The following is a 22,460-nucleotide window of genomic DNA, read 5'->3' as shown; positions in this document are numbered from 1 at the left end:
ACGTGTTTTTATATGTTTTATTTACAGCTTTAAAATCACATTACAAAATAATACACTTAATATTATATAAACATTAAATTTCTATTAGAAATGGTACAAAAATATATTCAGAACAGGCAGTTTTTGGGAGGTGAATGGATGAAATGTGAAGGTTTCTGTGCAGGAGAGTAAACTTGAGTTAATCCAAACATGCAGCCGCCGTCTCACACTCGGTTCGTCCCGTGCGGCCAGTCTCCCGTGTCGAACATGTGCGACGTCACGTAATCCTCGTACCGTCCGTCTATCAGCTTGGCGGCGTTGTTGCGTGCGAACCAGCAGTCCACGCTCTGAGTCCCGCTGTAGATCTTCCGGTTCTTCTGGACCACGGGGACGGAGCGGTCCTTCACTTTCAGGACCGTGGAGGGTTTTATGTCTCCCTCTGCAGGAAGCTGGGCAAGGCCAACTTCCTCATACAGGAACTGACCTACAGGAAGAAGAAGAAGGAGGAGGAAAGGTTGGTGCTGCTTTAGTATTTGGGGTTTTTTCATGCCTTCATCTTTGTGATAAAGAAACAGTTGATTATGCACATTAAATTCAGACAAAGGGAGCTGGACTCGACCGGTGGACCCAGGGTCTAAATTTAGTTCAGGGGTAGATAATCTCCCCCCTAAAAAGCCCCTGCTAGGGTGGTAGTCCCTTTCAAAGGTCCCGGGACTTTCGGGGGGTGGGGCCTGCAATGCTGAATGTGTCTGATTGGTAGATTAACCGCAGTGTTTTTATTCCGCCCTCCGTCCACAATAACATCACACACATCTGTGATTCTCTTGATTTCTCTTTCTTTCATTAGTTTTTATTTGTTCTATCTTTTTTGTATGTGTGTGTACTTTTCAAAAGAAGAAGCTGTGATTCTCCGGGTCAATTTTTTTGCCAAATTTATTTTTTTCATTTTGTTTTTGCCCAAAAAAAAAAATCAATTTTTTTTTTCAATTTTTTTCTTCAAATTTTTAATTTGTCAAAAAAAAAAAAAATCAATTTTTTGTCAAAATGTATTTTTTCCCAAAAAAAAATTAAATTTTTTTTTTTCAATTTTTTTTTCAATTTTTTCCAAAAACCATTCACAGTCATTTTTTTTCCATCTGTGATTCTCTTGATTTCTCTTTCTTTCATTAGTTTTTATTTGTTCTATCTTTTTTGTATGTGTGTGTACTTTTCAAAAGAAGAAGCTGTGATTCTCTTGATTTAGCAGCTTGTAACAGTAGTCTTTTCTCAGCCCACCGTGAATGCGTCTCTCCTCCCGGTGTTCCGCTTTTAAAAGTGACCCTGTAAACTGGAGACCTTCAGCTGAACGTGTCAGTGTTTGTGGAGTTTACACAGCTGTTGAAACACAGAGGGAGTTCCTGGGAATGCAAACTAGTTTAGTTTTTATTAAGATTTCAAAATATCCTCATCAGATATTTAATGATCGTTTAAAGACGTTTATGAGGGATGCAGCCGGCTGAGAGTCTCCAGTTAACAGGGTCGCTGTTTAAACCAAAACACCGTCCGATCTCTGCGATCACGGCTTTTTGAGTTCAAAAGGATTTTAAAGCCGTGTTGAAACGTCTTTGCTACTCGCGCTTATCTCCTCTCACGTGTTGATTCAGTGAATCCATCTGTGATGAAATATAGCACCATCTAAAACAGACCAGCTGAGTCTCTTCATGCTAACAGGCTAACTGTTGTGTTGCTCATTATGATACCTGCCTGTCCGTCTGCTTCTATGGTGTCATCTGTGATGAATGGCATTCGTCTTTGTTTTACTGCCCTCTACTGGTGTTGATTCATTCATTGGTTTTTCCATGTTTTTAACCACAGGTGCAAAATTTTCACTTTCTTTTCAAGTTTTTCTGCTTTTGGAGCACAATTTCAAATTTGAGGAAAATAATTTTTTTCAAAAGGCTCCGGGTCAACTTTTTTGTCAACTTTTTTTTTTTGTCAAATTTTTTTTTTTTGTCATTTTTTATTTTTCAAAAAAATTCCAAATTTATTTTTTCCAATTTTTTTTTTTTCAAAATTTTTATTAATCAAAAAAACATTTTTCAATTTTTTTTTTCAAATTTTTTTTTTTTTTCAAAATTGACAAAAAACATTCACAGTCATTGTTTCTTCCATCTGTGATGAAATATAGCACCATCTAAAACAGCGCCAGCTGAGTCTCTTCATGCTAACAGGCTAACTGTTGTGTTGCTCAGAATGATACCGGCCTGTCCGTCTGCTTCTATGGTGTCACCTGTAATGAATGGCATTCCTCTTTGTTTTACTGCCCTCTACTGGTCTGGTGGTGTAGTGCATTTACTTTTTTCCTCTATACGTCACTGGCCTGATTTACACAATCTACCCGGGACTTCAGCCCGCGTCGAAACGCAGACAACAATGGGGGCACAGGAACCTTTTAGTTCAGGGTAAAGTAGTTCTGGGGTCTAAAAGACCCCGGAACTCTTGGTAGAAATGCACCTTATGTGTTTTGTTTAAGCTCTTCTTCATGATTAGTCAAAGGTTATATCCCCTCAGTCCCACTCACCCAGCAGGCCGTGGCAGTTGTGCGACAGCCCCTTGCTCTGTCCGATGTAGAAGCCCAGATGGTCTCTCTGGTACGTGGCCGGATTCTTGTACTGATGCAGCAGAATCACAAAGCTGATGTTCCCCCCGACGGTCACCGTCACGTTGGACTTTCCCACGATGGACACGGAGAGAGCGCCACTGTCCACTGACACCGTGGAGTGACAGGGCAGCACCATCCTGTCCAGCCCGTCCAGGATCACCTTCTTGGGCGTCACCTCGATGTAGGCGCGTCTGGGCCGATCCACCACGATGGTGATGGTGCTGAAATACGTACGCTGCTGTTTGTGGCTGCCGGGTGGAGCCGGGGCGCCGATGAGTTTACCGTTCACCGTCACGCCTGGAGACAGAAAACATAAACAACACGCCCAAAATGATTCATGGACTAGATCATGATGAGGAGGAGAGTTTTTGGCGTGGCGTCTCACCGGAGTACTTGTGGTCAGAGACGAGGCGCAGGACGTGACCCGGCTCTCCGTTGATGTTAAAGCAAACTGTCAGCTTACTGAGAGGGAACTCCACCACGAAGTGAGGGTCACCATCGGCTGAGGAGGATTAACAGTGAGACAAAAGTCAGGAATAGAAGCATTTATATGAGAGGACAGTTTGAGAGAGACGGGAAGAGATAGCAAGGATGACATGAACCAGAATGCAGCCTTCGTACATGGGGCGCCTCCTCCACCAACCGTGCTAAACTCCAGAAATGTCCCTCTTTAATTGCATGATGATTATTAACCGTGTTAACCAGTCTTTAATGCATCAGAAGAAAAAAGGCAGCTTTGAAAATTCAGCTTTTACTTGTGACATCGTCATTTTTAACGCTTTAGATCTCACGTAACAGGCTGCTGACGGCTACTGAGGGTAAAGAAGTTTTGTCCCACATTTCCTGTCTTTCTTCAGCTGTTCCTTTTTTAATGAAGACAAAAATGCCAAAAAATAACTAAATAGTTTGGCCCCGCCTCCACTGCGTCAGTTTATCATCTTCTGCTTAGTGGACTCCATTAAATCCACAAGAACATCTTTGTTTAGAAATTGCAATGTACCCTTTCGCCGTATCGCCTTTGGGCAGTCAGCTTTTCTGTGAAAGCTACAACTCAGTGGAACGCCTTACCAGAGGATATTAAGAACTGTGAATCTCTCAGCAGCTTCAAAACCAAACTGAAAAGTCTGCTAAAGGACACTCAACACTCCAACCACTGATTTAATACTTTTAACTTGTAGTGTGTGTGTGTGTGTGTGTGTGTGTGCGCGCGTGCGTGCGTGCAAGCGTGCGTGCAAGCGTTTTAACAATGCAATGTTAAAACAATGTTTTAATTGTGACCTGCCAAGGGACTGCAGATGTAAATTAGCTTTAAGCTAACTCTGGTACAGTGCATCAAACGGTGACATTTATGTTAAATATTGTACATGGTCCCTTTACAAATACATCAAATAAAAAAATTAAAAATTAAAAAAACACCAACAGAGGAACGACTGATTAAAGAGAGACTGCTTGAGAAATGTTTGTGTTAACCAGGCTAAACAGGAAGTGGTGTTCTCTGGAGTGTATTAAAAAGAAAACTTTATTTATCTAAAGTTAAGTTTCCACATAAAAAACTTAACTCGAGCACCAATCTGACATCTCTGTGAAGCCTCCTCCTCATAGAAAGAAGGACGACGGCTCTGATTCGTCAGAGTCTGATTTCTGATATCTCAGATGAGTCTAAATCTGAAGCCGGAGCGTCCTCTGACTTGTGAGAACCAGCGGAGATAAACAGAGGAGCGATGAGATGAGTGGAGATGATAGAGTAACAGTAATGACAGGGTCATTAACCCTCACTAACTGCCTCTGATGGCTCCCTGTCTTCACTGTAACACATCCACAAACATCCACCTTCATCTCCTCGCCCCCGTCCCGCCGCATCCCTTCATTGTGTGTGTGACCGTGTGTGTGTTTTTGAACACGCACTTGCATGTTTAAAGTGCCACGTAGCCCCAGTGTTGGTATTTCAATTAGACCCTGTGTGTTCTTTCCTCTTTTCAGGTCATGTTCAGAGGCATCCCTGAACCCGTCACGCTGTCTGACGAACGTCCAAATTACAGGCCGCCCACACGGGGAGTCTTAAAGAGAGAGAGTCTACTGTACATTCCCTGTCTGCTTTCTTTCTAGTCTCCTTTAAAGTGCTGCGAACATGCTGATAAAACACAGAGTTTAGGTGTTATCAGAAGAAGCAGGCAGAGGGGGGAATGGATGACTGATTACACCAGAGAGTAAATGTGAAGTCACCTGATGTTTTGGAGACGGTGATTGATTTCTTGGCCGGTCTCCTCTGAACTTTACCTGCAAGGAAGAGAGAGGAGAGGATGCACTGGTGTTATTTCATCAGTACAATTATTCACCTTAATTATGACTCTATTATAAGTACATTTTTATTCATACATGGGGAGTCAGGGTTTGGAATTATAAGGAAACAGAAGCTCCAAAATGAGTGATTAACACAGACCCCCTCTGAGCAGAGAGGGGCTCAGAGATAGATGCAAAGGAGGAGGGAGATCGCACAACACCAAAAAGAGTGTGTTATTTTTTGTAGTTAACACCTGTTTGCATTTTTTGTTTATGACCCAATGGCTACAACTTTTAATTCCTCTTTAATTCAGGATAAAAATTAAATCCTCTTTAAAAAGAAACACCTTGTAAACACCTCATCCAGGATGAAAATGATCATTCTGAATTAAACTTCAATCTGAAGTAAGTGTCTGGTTTATTCTGATTTTAAATCTGAATTGAATAATTCCTCCATCATGTATACGTTCATTCCACTTTAAATTAAGTCCGGTCGTTCTGAGCATGCTCCTTCCCTTGTCCTGTCACGATGACGCACATAATCCTCGCTGGCGGGCACATATTCGAAGATGGCCTCCTGAAGCAAGTGTTGGACTCGAGCCGAGACTATTTAGTCAGGGTCAGGGAGGCAGACACCCTCTCCACTTTTAAGAGTAGGCTTAGAACTTATAGTTAGAGCTGGATCAGGCTTGGACCAGCTTTTGTTATGCTGCTATAGACTCAGACTGACTGACACACTGGAATCCTAGCTCACCCCCTTCCCCCCAACCCCCCCTCATCACTTACTTTAACTCTTCCTGTCCCATTAAAGTTACTAACCATAGACCTTTCTGGAGTCCCTGAGCTGCCTTGTCTCGTAGGTTCCTCTGAGCTGCCGTAGACGTCCTCCTGATCCCCTGATTTGGACGTTCTGGACTCCAGCGGCAACAGCTTCTACTACCCGTCTCATCACTATCACCGCTCCCTCTCTCTTACTCCCATCTATCCCTCTTTCAAGACCCAACACGGTCTCAGCAGATGTGTGTCTAACATGAGTCTGGTCCTGCTGGAGGTTTCTGCCTGTTAAAGGAAGTTTGTCCTTGCCACTGTAACTTGCTAAATGCTGCGATATGCAATGCTCATGGTGGATTAAGGTGGGGTCATTTATAAATTTATAAATAAATTTGCCTTGCCTTGCAGTCAAAACACGAAAAACCAGTTCTTAATTGGCCCTGAACCTGCCTCTGTCGAAAAGGTGTACCAGTATGTCGTAGCTGAATACCTACAGGTAAATGGTTGAAAAAGGTAGGAACAAACATGGACTGTGATGAACTGAACTGTGTTGAGGTCAGGTAAGTTATCAATTAATCAAAGCTAACTGAAGCTACTGTCTCTCAATAACAACAAATTGTAGTTTTCAGTTTCATTTGAGGCGATTAATTCTCATTAATTCGTCCTTCCTGTTAACCCTTCATCACAGACTTCTCAGAAACAGCCTCACCAATGTTGTTGCTCACAGGTGAAGTCTGGCTCCCTGGTTTCCCCCCGACATTGTCCGTCTGTCCGTCCTCTGCATCCCCCGGCAGGTCGTTGTCGGCCTCCCCGGCTCCTGGGGTTAAGGTTGGCTCGGGGGCCATGGTGTTGTCCGGTAGCACCTCTGGCTTCTCCACCTCCAGGTTGGTGAGCGGACTCAGGAAGTGGTACGTCATAGACAGATTGGTGGCCTGCTGGATGTGGTTCTCCCTCTCCTTGCTTGTTTGGCTCTTCAACCTCGCCCTCAGGCCCTCTTTGACGCTCAGGAAACCCCAGACACGTTCAACAAAGTCCTCCGTTATTGATCCCAAAACCTTCGCTCCCTCCGCCATAGCTGCCGTGGCCGCCTTCACGTTACTCTCGGTCTCTGTCTGTCGTTGGCGGAGCGGTACGTCGGTTTCCAGGACGATGCTCTTGTCGTTGTTGCTGGCGGTGACCTGAACGTGAAGCGACTCCGTGCTTTGGTTTTTCAACTTGCCGGCGATGACGATCTCAGAGCCGTTGAAGTAGTTGGGGAACAGATGCTGGGTGACGTACTGGACTGAGTCTTCGGTGTAGTTGATCCTGATGTCAGACAGCAGAGGAGTTCCTATCTCATCGTAGAACCTGGAATAAAACAAGAAGACATCCAGGATCAACCATGTTTCTTTTCCTTCATGGATATCGTCTGTTTTTAACATTCTTCTTGGATTGTCTTCTCCTTTTGGTCCCTGAATATTCCCATGTTCAGCTCCTCTGCCTCAGGGCACATCAGTTGAAGTGTTCTTTAAAAGGTTGTCATTACAAATGTCAACAAATCTCATGTTTACTCAGTCAAACCACCTTCCGGCTGTATACCTGCATGTCTAACCTCTGAAAGCTACTGCAACCCCACTCCAAGGTTTCTGCACACATTCATAAAAGAGTGTGTGCAAAGAAAGATTGTGTGTGTGTGTGTGTGTATGTCTTGTGTCCTGTCCTTGCTGTCACGCCGTAGTAAACCTCCTCACCTCTTAACCGGCGTGTTTGTTCAAGCAGGACGAGAGCTATTATCTGAGGAGTCTGTCTTTTAACCCCACATACATACCCTGATGCTGGTTTCACAACACACACACATTCCTGCTCCACTGAACAAACACCTCGTGTGTCCGAGTGCGGAAGAGAGAGAGAGGAGAGGAGAGGAGAGGAGAGGAGAGAGGGATGTGTGTGAAGGATAGGAAGGAGGTCTGGTGGGAGAAAGAGGGTGGCTGTCACATGTCGAAGTTGATTAAAGAGGTCTGTTGTCAGCACCGTCACATTTTCGCTCCTCGTTCCCTGGAAGCTCGATGAGAGACGTGTCAGAGGGGTAGAGGGGAGGGATTAGGGACCGCTCATTGATTAATAAGAGGCGGATTAAAGATACATGAAGGGGAGGATGGGCAATTATTGCTTTTTCAAAGTAAAAGTCTAAAACATCGTCTTATGAAGGAGGAACTTTCTGTTCTAAACTTCCAAAGTCTCTGAAAAGGGTTGGATTAACACGTACATGTTTGCATCCTCAGAGCCAACAAGACACATTCATCCTCTGCCTGTTGAGACTGTGGGGAAAATATTAGAATGAATGGGAAAGAACAGAATACATCGAAGCAGAAAATGATGGAACAGAATAGATCAAAGCAAAACAGAATAGATCAAAGCAGAACAGAATAGATCAAAGCAAAACAGAATAGATCAAAGCAGAATGGAATGGAACAGAACTGAGCAAAGCGGAACAGAATAGATCAAAACGGAACAGACTGCAACAGAATACTTCAAAGCAGAACGGAGTGGAACAGAATAGATCAAAGCAGAACGTAATGGAACAGAATAGATCAAAGCAGAACGGAATGGAACAGAATAGATCAAAGCAGAACTGAAATGAACAGAATAGATCACAGCGGAACGGACTGGAACAGACTAGATCAAAGCAGAGTGGAATGGAACAGACTAGATCAAAGCAGAACTGAAATTAACAGAATAGATCAAAGCAGAATGGAATGGAACAGACTAGATCAAAGCAGAACTGTAATGAACAGAATAGATCGAAGCGGAACGGGATGGAACAGACTAGATCAAAGCAGAACTGTAATGAACAGAATAGATCAAAGCAAAACAGAATAGATCGAAGCGGAACGGAATGGAACAGAATAGATCAAAGCAAAACAGAATAGATCGAAGCGGAATAGAATGGAACAGAATAGATCAAAGCAAAACAGAATAGATCGAAGCGGAATAGAATGGAACAGAATAGATCAAAGCAAAACAGAATAGATCAAAGCGGAATGGAATTGAACAGAATAGATCAAAGCAAAACAGAACAGATCAAAGCGGAATGGAATTGAACAGAATAGATCAAAGCAAAACAGACTAGATCAAAGCGGAATGGAATTGAACAGAATAGAATGCTTCTGATTGGTCAAACCATCATAACAGCTGTGATTAATTATCTTCATTAAAAGCGATGCTTGAGACAACCTGATCACACATCATATCAAATCAATCCACAGAAAGTAGTCCATCACATTCCCCCTCTGCCTGTTGACACTGTGGTTAAAACCTTAATGTGGTCTCAGGCTGGTCTTGAGAGTGTGGAAATAATGACAGTTAGCGGGCACAGATGTGAGAGCAGCCTGAGGAGCTTCTGGACCCCAACTGTCTCTGATCTCTTTGCATCGGAGTCTTGCTCACCCTGTCTTAATTCTAACATCTAATAATGTCACTATTTTTTCCATTACAACATGGCCGCTGTGTGCACATCACAGGAAAAGTTATAGCCACACCAACACATAGACCCGACTGACAGAAACACTCTCACCCTTTGAGCATGGTGCTGGCGTTGGCGTCTTCGGGGATCCGCCTCGTCATCCCACAGTTCTCCAGACTCATGCGCTCCAGCAGTCGGTAATCCACGTCGTTCCCGAGCCCGATGGTGAAGATGCAGAATTTTTCCTGCACCGCTGAGCGAGTGTTTCCCAAGATCGCACTGGACTGGATCTCCCCGACCGTGGGCCGTCCATCAGTCAGAAAGATGATGAGGGAGACGCTGTTGGGACTGGCCTCAGGGCCTGAGAGGTGTTCACGAAGAAGAGAGGACCCTGCCTGGATCGCACCGTCGATATTCGTACCTGCAAAGAGGAGACGCCATGACAGCTTGTTTCTACACTGCCTATAATCCAGCTAACATAATCATGCTTCTATGTAAACGTGAAGCCACACAGACTGTAATGTCTCACCTCCAGTGGTCGCCAGAGTGAAAATGAACTTCTTGGCGTCTCTGACGTTCAGCGGTGTCACCGGTACGAGACGATTCTGCTGCCAGACTTTGATTCTATTTGAAAAGCTGATGAAGTTGAAGCGGTCGCCGGGTCTCAGATCTCTCAGGATGGTGAACAGAGCTTCTTTAGTCTGAAAGAAAAAGAGTAAAAGAGACTTTCTGGTATCACGTTTCTCACTTTGGAGTTTCTCAGAGTGGAGAAAAGTGTGAAATCTTGTGTCCACACTAAGTGGTCACGGACACTTTAGTTAATCACGCTTGTTGTGTTAAAGAAGTCGCTGCCAAAAACATTTAGGCTACCATTAATCAACGGCCACGCCTGATGAGCAGCTGTTGTGTTTCTGTCACACAAACACTCCACCCCTGAGTCATGCAGCCTGTGGGGTGGTGTCCAGAGTTCTCAAAACAAATGTTTGAATGGATATAAATCTTAACATGAGGCTGGTTCCAACATATATTCCTTGTTAGTGCAGTTTGGTACTTTAACTGTTCAGATAAATTCTCTTATCAGCAACTTTTGGGAACTGCAGCTAGAGCTTGGTCATGCATCAGTCACTGTATTAAATGAGTTTTGAATGATTTCCATCAACTGTTTTTAAGTTATTGATACAACATGAGATGTGGAAGGATTGGGGTCATGTTGTGTGAGAATTAAATGGGATATTCTCAGATTACAGCGATATATTTGTGTAAAAATATCACAATTTATTTTGAGAATTACATCTCAAGGTCCCAAATTTGCAAGAATTAAACGATGAAACAGTTTGGGGCTATTTTGGCAAGCTTTATCACTCACTTCCTGCTCTAAATCTATATTATTTGTTATATTTTTAAACATCTGATACATACTTTTGTATTTATTGTTGCACTGATACTGGTATGTATTCAAAATGTTTGTTTTTTGGGTTATGGCAGGTTTCTGAAGAGTAAGGAATATACGTTAATATCCCTTTTAGAAAGCTGTTATTATTCTCTTTTGATTTTTTAAGACAAATATGAAGTTAAAATGTTAAATTCCAACACTAAACATGAGCAAAGTTTAAAATTGTGAGGTTAAGGTGTGTTGGAGTAATCCCAGGATGAGACTACAGGCTGCTCTGAACGGCTCGTTCTTAAAGTCACGTGAGATTTCAGCGAGATCAACATGAGATTTGCCCAATTCATGACATCACCAGGTGGTGGATCTCCTTAAAAGGGCATAATTTCTTCTTCTTCTTCTTTCTTTATTTAACCAGGTAAAAGATAATGTAACGTTTAAAAATTAACAATTAAAAATGTTTTAAAACAACTTAAAAGAGGATTCCGGAATGCTGGGTTCCGGAATGCTGGAGGGTTCTTAAAGAGACAGTAGCTGAAATGAAGCGTTCCAAAGACACCAGGCTGAGAGAAGTAGAGTTTGTTGAGCTGTAAATCATGTAAAGCTATTAAGGGGACAAAATAAAAAGCCTTAAATATGAGAACAATACTCCCTTTATAAGCTATGATTAAGAAACTTGACCTAAAAGCCTTTAAATTGTAAAATATAAAACTCAAATCAACTTTTAATCTAGTTTGATGCATACTTAGGAATAGACAAAAGTTTGTAGACTCATAAACTTCTTCCCTTTTCTCTCCTGAAGCTTCTTGAACTCGTTTTCTCTGCAGCTCTGAGCGTGGGTGTGATATATCATCTGGCTCTGGGACTTGCAGAGATCTCTATACGTGCCATATACAGCCGGGTCAGATCCACACACTGACCTACGCTGAAGCCCTCTATTGTGGAGCCGCATCCAAACACACTTGTTGTTCTGTTCCTGCAGTCTGCTGGGGGCCGGGGATGGGCGGAGGGATGGATCAAGGGGTCGCGGGTTCTGTTGTCTAAAAAGTTCCATTACCCCATCGACGCTGACCTTCCTCCCTCACAGCTCGGCCTTGTGCTCCTTGTCTCCACTTTTTATTTCTCGCCGCAAAATCTGTTTTTCAGTTTCTCTCCGGCGTCTCTGTTTCTTTACTTTCTGTCACGGCAGCTGCAGAGTTCAGCTCCGAGTCCGGCTGAGGGGATTATGGTGCTGTTACAGATGGAGGGAATAAAGATCTGATACTGATAGTCCTGTGTGGGAGTGAGGAGGTGGGGCGTCAGGTTTCTGATTTGAAAAACGAGGTAAAATGTTTCACAAGGAGAGCAAGAGAATTCATCAGACTTCCTCTCTGACACACGAGGGAAAAGTACGGACAGGTTCATATCCGGTGGATCTGGCTCTTTGAGGATCTTTAAGCCACATGGATCAGGTCTTAATTCAGCAAACCCAAATACTTTAAGCAGCAGATACTGAAGACCCATAGAGGATCAGAGTGATAAAAGACGACTGAACACTTGGAAGATTAGCATATTAGCACTGAGTAAATGTTCACCCCGTCACTGCACACATTTTCCAAACTTTTTGTAGCTTTTTTGCAAATTAATACTTAAATATTTTATAAATATGTATATTTTTAAACAGAATAACCCTTTAAATGTAAGGAAAGTAGATTAGTACGGAGCCCTTAAAGTGACATGGGCAGAAAAAAATGTATTTGATATGTTCCCGTGCTCACACGAAATATTTCCTTGAGATCACAAGGTATTGTTGCGTGCTCACCAGAAAGTTTCCCATGTGCACAATAGGCATGTTTCCACCGCAGGAACTTTACCCTGGAACTAGGGACTTTATCCCTGAACTACGTGCGTTTCGACCGGAGGAACCAGGGTCTAAATTTAGTTCAGGGGTAGATTAACTCCCCCCTGAAAAGCCCCTGCTTGAGGGGTAGTACTTTTCAAAGGTCCTGGGACTTTCAGTTGAACGTGTCAGTGTTTGTGGAGTTTACACAGTTGTTGAAACACAGAGGGAGTTCCTGGGAATGCAAACTAGTTTAGCTTTTATTAAGATTTCAAGATATTATTTAATATATATATTTTTCTCCATACGTCACTGGCCTGATTTGCACAATCTACCCGGGACTTCAGCCCACTGTTGAAACACAGACAACAATGGGGGCACAGGAACCTTTTAGTTAAGATAAGAGATTCTTTTACTCGTCCCACAACGGGGAAATTCAAGTGTTACAGTAACAGAGTAGACAAAGTGCAAAAGAAATATATAAAGCAAACAAGAGCCTATAAATTAACAATTATTAAAAAGTTATTAGCAATTAGAATTAAAATTAAAGAGGTAAAAGATAAGCATATCTTAAAATCCCACACACACATATATATATATTATTGATTATAGAGTCTTCAGGGGAAAGTAGTTCTGGGGGCTAAAAGACTCTTGAACTCTTGGTCAAAATGTACCTAATGTGTACTAAGTGAGCACTGGAGATGAACCAGTGCATCACTGTCTTCCAGTTTTGATCTAAAAGTGACCGTACAGCAGTTAGTTGAGCTTTAATTCAACCTTAGGCTTCATTATAAGGATATTACAGCTTTGCTTGCACATCGTCACCGCTTTACTGTCTCAGAACGACACCTAACACGTACATTCTGCCTCGCTGAAGTGTGTTTAGCCCAAGTGGCAACCTCTGATCTCAAACGATGAAGCTCATGCAGAAGTGTTATAAACTGCAATTCATCAAAAAAAAAAAATTCCTTATTTACTTCGTGCATTGCCTTTACACTGCTTGGCAGTACCTGCATCCAAATGGACTTGAAGCTCTTTGTTACCCATACTGATCTTGTTTCCTCTTGTCTAGATCTTTGCTTGTGTTGTTCTTGTTCTCGTATGTACGGCGCTTTGGATAAAAGCGTCTGATGAATGACTTTGTAACATTGTAACATCAAGAATCTGCTTGAGGCTGGCTGCAGAAACACCGGAAACCACATAGACATGAATGGGAAAAAGACGATCTTTGCAGCATTAATAAACATGTTTACAGCCTGGTTCAAAAAACAGCTTGGCTCTATGTAGCTTATCTCTCTATCGGCACACACTGTACGGGGGTGATTTTTTTTCCAACGCGATGGTTCAGAAGATAATAAGATTACGAGTTTTTGCCCAAATAAGGACATGACTGACTTGACTCCCGGTCGGGAACACATAGCTGTTGGCTAGGAGTCTCAAACTCCGCCCCTTTACGTCACACTCTGCCTGGTTGAGTTCAGCATTTCCAATATGGCTGCCGCCGTCGATTGGCTTCAAAACAGCTCTCAGGAACAGATGAGTGACGTCCATATCAAGTCCATATTTTATACAGTCTATGGTTTTGTCCAATGGGATATGCAGTTTATTTCATGTGCGCACGTAATACCTTTACGATATTTTCTCATGAGCACGGGATAGTTTCTGGTGCCTATGAGGACATATCTAATTATTTTTTGCTGCCCATGTCACTTTAGTCAATTGCTTACCCATATCCTAAAGAATGTATCAAGATTTTAAGATTTTATTTGAAAACAGAGGGCTGAAACATCCAAGAACAGCCGCTCTTTCAAAATAAAAGCACTACTTTAGAAAGAAAGAGAAGCTTACTTTCTAAGAAACCTGTAAAATAAACATATTTATTCAGCTTCTCCTCCAACATTCACGTATACATATCCCCTCAGTTTGATATTCACCTGTCTGATTTTGGTCCCCAGCATGGAGGCGCTGGTGTCGATCACAAACACCACGTTCTTAGGAACCGCAGGCAGATCTTTGGGAGCAAAGTAGTGCACAAAATGTCCGTTTAAGACCTGGGAAAGAGAGAGAGTTCACAGACATGAAGCAGGCGGGGAGATTAGATACAGTAAATGTGCCTGAGTTTCAAAACATAGCATGATTCTTAAGACAGAGCGGAGTTTGGCAGCGCAGCGGCTGTGGTGGCAGGAGGCCAGAGAAATGAATGACTAGCAGGTGGGTGGATCAGTGTGTGTGTGTGTGTGTGTGTGTGATTACAAAATATGAGAACTATTTTTATGCTTTTTAACCGTCTGTTTTTGTGCTCTCCCTCCTCACCTGGATGTCTCCGATCCCCATGTCCCTCTGCACGTCATAGCGGATCACGAAGTCTCCCAGGAGGCCGTTGGTGGTGATCTTGGCCTGCTGGACGATGTTGGGACTGAAGGTGATCTTGCAGACGTTCTTGTCTTTTTTGATCACAGTGGTGACGGGAGGCTGGACTTTGGCTGAGGCACAAAGAGAGGAAGTGTGTTTGTGTTTTAGCTGGATCCACAACAAAAGCCTGAAACAGAGTACAGTGACCGTGACCTGGGAGAGGATTTTAAAAAAGGGCGGTGCACCGGCTCTAAAAATTGATCTCTGAGGATTGGACTCAAAGACACAGACATATCCAGCCTCACTTCCCTCACTTCTGGCTTTACGGCAAACACTTTGAGGCTTAAAGTTTGGCACTCTAGCCGTCGCCATGTTGGTTTTTGCTGAGCAGGAAGTGACTCGATTTAGCTTTACATTTTTCCTGACAGTTTGCAGCTGGTCACCTCAATCATACCTTCTTTATCATGGACCTACAGTGTACTATTATTAAGAAGAAGACATGGACGCAGCGTCTGATTGTCCAAAAAGTGCAATCAAAGTGGAACAGCCTCAAACCTGCATTCTCAATAATGTCCAGCAGGGGGAGACTGATCAAAATAAACCAGATACGAATATTTTCACTGATTTTCTCCTCAAGTAAACATTTTCGTAACATCTTTATGGTCTCAATCTCACATTTCCAGTCTTCTTTGGTGCAGCACGATGTTCATTTAGAATCTATGGTCTCATATGGAGTGAAATTGACCTTAACACAAGGTATTCCTCAGGGCATAGCTACCTGCTACAGCAGCCTGAAAACCAGGATGTTTGCACATGTCCACTCTCTTCTGCAAATATAGAAACTTCTAGTTCCAAACAAACAAGATTGCGACGGCTAATGTGCAAAAATCAAAGCTATAAACGGACCTTCAACAATGAATGTGTGATGTTACGATGGCTTTGGAGATTGAGATCATACTTGTCCACCAAACCCACTTCCTCTCTCCCTCCCACCTCCCTTTCCGCCTGTATCCATGACATCAGATCCTGGCTCACCAACAACTTCCTCAAACTGAACACTGATAGAACAGAGGTTCTTCTCTTTGGTTCTAAATCCACCCTCTCAAAAACAAACAACCTGACAACTCCTCAGTCTCCCCCTTCCACATGTTAAGGGTCTGGGTGTCATCCTCAACAGTACACTGTCATTCCAGTCAAGCATCACTAATGTCACCGGTCAGCATACTTCCATCTCCAAAACATCTCTCGCCTGCGTCCGTCTCTCTCCTCCAACAGTACATCCATTCTGGTTCACACCATGGTCACCTCCTGCCTAGATTACTGCAACTCCCTTCTTTTTGGTTTACCAGACAAATCCATCCAGAAACCAGAACCCCCTCCACCAGCCACATCACACCTGTCCTGCAGCAGCTCCACTGGCTTCCCATCAAATACTGCATCATCTTCAAGATTCTGTTCCTCACTTTCAAGTCCATCAACAACCGAGCTCCTCAGGACCTCATTGAGCTCCTCCATACCAAAATACACACCCTACCGTAGTCTCAGGGCCTCCTCTTCCACCCAACTCACTCTCCCACCTGCTCGCTTGACCACCATGGGGTCGAGAGCCTTCAGCCTCTCCTACCACCTTCAAATCCCGCCTGAAAACTCACCTTTTCCTCCAAGTCTACTCGCTTAATTTTTTCTTAATGGGGCTGGAATGACTTCATTTTCACTTTCATCATGGCTTCACTTTCATAGTGAGAAATAAGTCATTTTTCATGTGAGAAAAGGACTTTTATTTCTCATAGGATTCTATACAATCTGATTTATTTTGCACTCAGTGGAGTCGCCCCCTGCTGGCCATTAAAAGAATGCAGGTTAAAGACAAGTGAAGAGGCTTTCAAACCGTATTAAGTCATGATATAAAAACAGTAATAAGTCAGTCGTATAAAAGGATAAGGTGTCAGTAAACCTGGTGTCTTTGGCGGGTTGGAGCTGGAGGCGCTGCTGCTCCTGCCGTTGCGGAGCGGCAGCACCTGGAGGTCGGTGATGGGCGAGTGGTCCACGATGGTGACGTCCATGTTGAGGCGGCTGACCAGCTGCAGCGGCCTCAGACTCGTCGTGTGCTCGTAGCGTCCCAGACGGCGCTGCAGGAGCTCCTCGTAGGTCAGCAGGAAGATGGCGCGGTTACGACCCGGGATGTTGGCCGCCATCTTGAAGATCTCCACCTCCGGCTCGGGACTGGAGGGGAGGAGAGGGGTGAGGAAAGTGACTTTACAACAGTGGTGGAGGATTTCTCTGATGAATGTTGATGATATTCTTCTCATGTGTGGTCACAGTTGGTGTTTTAGAAGAATTGTTTAATCACTTGATATCTTAATTCTGTATTTGTTTCTCTGTATGTCAGGATGCTGCTTTGGTGACCCCACCTCTTGGCTGAAACATGACAGTTAAAGAGGAGGAGTGCTGGGCTGAACCATCTCAGTGGTGACATAATTCATATAAAGTGCTGCCTTCTTCTTGTCTCACATCCTCCTCCTCCTCATCCTTTCCATCCTCCTCTCCTCTGCCCTTTACAGCCGGGTCGCTGAATCACTAAATCTCACTTAATTAAAATGTCACTTTTGTTATGACAGCTGGAAACGTGAAGTCACTTCTCCCATGTGTCACATGTTGGGACAGAAATTTATATGAATGCATCTTTAGAGAATGATGTTATTTCACACTCAGATAAATGAAGTCTGTGTCGTCTGGATGGGGATAAGGGCATCCCTTTTTGAAAGGGCAGGCTAGGAAAAAAAATTTGAGGTGTTATTTTTTTTAATTCTGAGGTTAAAGACACAATTCTGACTTTAAATGCAATATTCTGACTTTTTTCTCAGAATTCTGAGGGGAAAAAAAGCTGATTTTAGGAGGGCAGGTGAGCAATAAAACTTTTTTCAACGTGTATTTCTTTTTTTATTCTGAGATCAACGTCAGAATCCTGACTTTAAATCTGAGAATTCTGAGAAGAAAGTCGGAATTCTGAATTTATTCTCAGAATGATAAAAAAGTTCACATTTTTGAGGGCAGGGAAGAAAAACAATTGTCTTAAGGTGTATATTTATATTTTAAATTCTCAAATCAAAGTCAGAATTCTGAGGGTAAACTCATTATTCTGAGAAAAAAAGTCAGAGTTCTGGGCGAAAAGTCTGAATTTTGGGGGTCTGCATAAAAAAAGGTGTTTCAAGGTGTTTTTTCTGTTTTGATTCAGAGATCAAAGTCAAACATTTGATTTCAATCTCAGAATATTAAAAAAGGTACAGTTTGAAACATGTTTTTTCCCTCCCCTCCAAAATTTGAACTTTTTTCCAGACTTATGAGAAAAAGTCCAAATTCTGAATTTGATGTCGGAGCTTTTAAAAAGTCTGAATTTTGGAGAGTTAGGCAAAAAAAAATGTTTTAGGTGTTTTTGAAAATGTTATATCAAAGTCTGAGAATCCTGTTTTTTTTTCTCATCATTCTGAGAAGAAAAGTCTAAACTTTGAAGGTGGGCATAAAAAAATATGTTTAAAGGTGTAATTTTTTAAAGAATCTTGAGATCAATGTAAGAATTTTGACTTTAATCTCTAATAACTGACTTAATCTGAGAATTCTGAGATTAAAATCAGAATTCTGAATTTGGTCTCAGATTTGAGAAAAAGTCAGAATTTTGTGAGCAAGAAAAAACATTTTTTAAGGTTTTTTTTTTTTTTTTTTTCTCTAAATAATTGTGTCAAAATCAGAATTTTGAGGGTAATTTCATTATTCTGAGAAGAAAAAGTCTGAATCCTGAGACGAGAGTCGGAATTATGAGCGAAAAGTCCGAATTTTGAGGGTTGGGCATAAAAAATATATATAAAGGTGTATTTCTTTTTTTTATTCTGAGATCAAAGTCAGAATTGTAATGGACACATGTTTGTTTTTTTGCCCACCCTGGAAATCCTGATTTTTTTTTCTCATAATTCCCAGATTAAAGTCTGAATTCTGTCTTTAATCTCAGAATTAAAAACAAACCTTAAAGGATACTGTTTTCTTTCCTGCCCTACAAACTTATTCTTATTCAGTGTCCCTAATCCTCCTCCCAAGTGTCCGACTAACAGACCTCTTAGTCTGGTTATTATCAGTCTCTGCAAAATGGGAACATTAGAGGTTAGGAGTGCTGCTGTGTAATTAGGAGGACACACACACACACACACACACACACACACACACACACACACACACACACACACACACACACACACACACACACACACACACACACACACACACACACACACACACTGAGGTTCCTCTTACCTTGCATCACCTGCCTCTTTGTTCCTCGCGGTTCCGCTCCCCTGTTTGACCCTCTTTCCCTTCGGCCTGACCTCGCTCTGGTAGACCCGCCCTCCGATGATCCTGGTTCACAGGGGTCAAAGGTCGAGGATTAGAGCCGTTCTCATAATCAGGACCACCTATTGTCACGTTTCAGTCCGGCTTTCTTGAACAAAAGGACCAAAACTCTGGGACAGAGTCCTGTCGTTACCTTTTTACGGGCCTCAGGCTCGTGAATGAACTGTGAGCGTTAACAGCGCTGCTAACGTCTCCACAGCAACGGACACATCATAAATAATCCATTAATACCGTTTAAAATGTCCCAATCTGCTTACATTGAACAGTTTGTGGGGACAGGCTGTACGAGAGACTGACTGGATGATGTTATTAAGAGGGGTTTAGTTCTTAAATGGTATTCTAAGGTAAACTGTGGGCTAATATTTATGCTAATTGGACATTTTACACTGTAATAGCTGCAGCTACTAAACCATTGAACTGTTTTATCTTAGTGTTAACTCTAAACTTAATACATTTAACTTCATATTCATGAATGATGTGAGTTAAACAAGAACAGGGGATAACTTTAGCTGAGTGTCGAAAACCATTAATGACCGCCATGGTCGAATAACGCTCATAGATTACTCCACTGTGCTTCACGATATCACTCCGCCAGTAGCCGGAGTGGCGCTGTGTGCTGTGTCAAATAGTTCCCTAATAAAATAACGCTGAGTTTACAATCTAAATATCCAATATTGTTAAAATATAGATCATAACCCTAATTTTGCAATAACTTCCTTTATTTTAATGATATAATTTTAACAAGAGTAGCTGTAAGTGATACTTTGCACTCATCCTTTGGTACTATACACTACCATTTGATCCCTGGGGTAACAAAACAAACTGAAATATAATAAGAAAGGATCAGAGAGTAATTTAAATTATTCATGTTGCACAAATGCATCTTTATTTGTGACTTTTCTCCAATATTTTCCCATTTTCTCCTGAACGACAAGGTAATTTGACTCATTTGTGCTTCCTTTTTAAAGGATTACAACCCCAAAAGGTCATGACCCCACTGTCTGAGAGCATCTCCACTGTCCCTGAACACACTTTTTTGGTGAGATACCATCAGTTGAAAGTTTACAGACCCCTCAGAGGACTTAACATTTGCAAAATACAGAGTTATGTGGAGTTTGTTACGACTATACACATGTAAAAGTTGGATTTTATGCAGTTTGATGTTGCTTCTGGTTTGCTGGATGTCACCTTTCTTACACTCAAGAAATACCACCAGTGGCGGTTCTAGACCAATTTTACTTGGGGGGCCAGGCTGGGGCCAAGGGTGTTGTCAGAGGGACACATTCAACCCTGACAAAAGAGACTGAGAAGGGCGAGGACCGGCTGAGAACAAACTGGCAAAACATCAGTGCATCCCTTTATACTAGACATATATGCTACTGTGTACTAGATCAACATGCAGACTGACAGCAGCTGTTTGGCTGTTCACACTCAACATGAGTCCCTTAGCGCTCTAAGGGACTGGAACCAAGTGCCACACGCATTTGTTCTGCCTGTAACATTGGCACGTTACTGAAGCTTTTCTTATTGAATAATATTTGTTTGATGTGGAGGGGGGGCCACAGAGGGGCCAGGTTCAGTTTTACACTCCACTTGTAGAGATTTTTCAATGCCCACTGGATCTACAAGTACTCAAATGTAAGTAAACTCCTTAATTTGTATCCTAAAAGCATCTTTTTCTGATTCTATGCCCTTTATCTGACGACCTGTGAGTCTTACATGGTGAAGTTGGAGACGTAGGCTCCAGCAGGGATCTGAAACTGGAAGACTCCCTCTGAAGCAGCGGTGTGCCTGTTGAGCATGGCGCAGTACACCGCCGTGAAGGCGTAACGGGAGATGATGGTGGTCTTGATGGAGAGCTCCTGGATGTGAGGTTTAGTCTCCTACAAAAACAAATATCACAGTGTAGAACAGAACAACGCGCACGTTAACACCACACAGATGTTTGCGCATAAACGCCAATTTGGCACATTTTACGCGGCCCTGCTGCGCGTATTCCCACATTTATTTTTTTGATGCACTGAAGAAAACTGAATTCCCCCAAAGTTACAGAAACAGAACACACGCAGAGGAATGTCTTCCCATGAGCTCAGAGCAGTCAGTGCATTACTGATCCTCTGGCACATCTGCGCGCTTGGCTGATCTCCGGTGCGTCACGCCCAAACGGCACAAGTTAAAGATGACAAAATATGCTTGTAAATAACTCGAAGTAGGTCATGCATTCTGGGTCACAGTTAGAAATGTAAAGTACTGTTAAAATCAGGTGTTTGCTCAATGCAGGGAAAGACAGTGCTCTTTAAACTCCTCATAAACTCCCTCAGAAATGACGCTTAAGTTCCGATATTTATCCATTGTGCCAAATTATCACCGACTGGTCAAAGTTGTATGAGACACTTAGATCATGGATTTTTTAACTTCTTCTTCCCTCAGAATGAAATTAAATTAAAACTTTAGCTTCTGAATGTTTGAACAAAACAGACAAACACTGAGATAGCTTCATATCTGTGTAATTAACTCGACCTCACCTTGGTGAGTATAGTCTTCACCTGCCGTGGGACCCTGCGTGGAGCCTGTTTGCAGAAAAGATGAGTCAGAAATGTATTCTGATTGAAAACAGAAGAAAAATAATCTTTTAAAATGTCCTTACAATTTCCAAATCAAAGTCTGCAAGGTCGAGATCAAACTCATCTCCAAGCTGTGATTCCTCCTGCTGACCCAGGACACTGGGCATGGAACAAACCAGCAAAGCAAACAGCAGCATCTTGTAATCCTTCTCTAGTAAGAGTTAAAAAGATAAACTGGACATTATAAGTTTTATTCTAATAATTATTTCCAAGAGAGGTCTCTGAGAGGTCCAGAGTCCGGATCAGAGTGACCAGGAGAGGAGAGAGGGACGCGGTGTGGAGGGAGAGAAAAACGCCCACAGACTGGAGGAGAGAGATGCAGAGTGTTCAATCACACTCCCTCAGTGAGGGGCTGCTGATGCGTTCAGGGAGGGTGGGAGATTTTGCTTTTACATTTACATTTACTTATTGATTTTAATCGTTTCCTTTGTTTGGAAAATCAGAATCAGAAATACTTTATTTATCCCGGGGAGGGAAATTCAGTCATTACAGATCTCTTATAAACAGTATGTAAGAAAGTCAAAATATGAACAGAAGAAAGAATAACATAAGACAAAAATATGAATAAAATAAATAAAGATCAGAAAAAATAAAATAAATGAAGATCAGATAAAATAGAATATAATAAAATAATAATAAAGTAAATACAGAAGCACAGAATAGTTAGAATTACCTCTGTATTTACAAGGGATGTTATATGAATATTATTATTTTTCCTTCATTTTCATCTTAAGGGTCCATAAAATATGATACATTTATTCTGCAAT

At 42.2% G+C, this 22,460-nt stretch overlaps 1 protein-coding gene across 1 annotated transcript; it reads right to left on the bottom strand.

Annotated features, from left to right (window-relative positions):
• Window positions 1-20: 20 nt before the first annotated feature.
• Window positions 21-21,981, bottom strand: itih5 (inter-alpha-trypsin inhibitor heavy chain 5). Its single transcript, XM_034673102.1, has 14 exons — window positions 21,717-21,981; window positions 21,595-21,639; window positions 20,789-20,952; window positions 18,974-19,075; window positions 16,626-16,894; window positions 14,633-14,802; window positions 14,254-14,370; window positions 9,643-9,814; window positions 9,225-9,534; window positions 6,381-7,018; window positions 4,844-4,897; window positions 3,006-3,122; window positions 2,540-2,917; window positions 21-463 (listed from the first exon to the last, which is right to left on the bottom strand). The coding sequence occupies exons 1-14, from the start codon at window positions 21,828-21,830 to the stop codon at window positions 204-206; spliced, it is 2,910 nt and encodes a 969-aa protein (XP_034528993.1). The 5' UTR covers window positions 21,831-21,981; the 3' UTR covers window positions 21-203.
• Window positions 21,982-22,460: the final 479 nt, after the last annotated feature.

This window comes from Notolabrus celidotus, chromosome 21 (assembly GCF_009762535.1).
Source record: "Notolabrus celidotus isolate fNotCel1 chromosome 21, fNotCel1.pri, whole genome shotgun sequence".
Taxonomy (NCBI): Eukaryota; Metazoa; Chordata; class Actinopteri; order Labriformes; family Labridae; genus Notolabrus; species Notolabrus celidotus.
Note: the sequence above shows the minus strand (reverse complement) of the source record. Positions and strands in the feature narration are given on the sequence as shown.

Bases quoted from the DNA above. Each gene is read 5' to 3' on its own strand.
- itih5 (XM_034673102.1), bottom strand. From the start codon at position 21,830: ATGCTGCTGTTTGCTTTGCTGGTTTGTTCCATGCCCAGTGTCCTGGGT. The intron at 21,640-21,716 runs GTAAGGACATTT...TTCTGCAAACAG, and splicing joins CAGACTTTGATTTGGAAATT to GCTCCACGCAGGGTCCCACG. The intron at 7,019-9,224 runs GTGAGAGTGTTT...GTTTTATTCCAG, and splicing joins GCCAGCACCATGCTCAAAGG to GTTCTACGATGAGATAGGAA.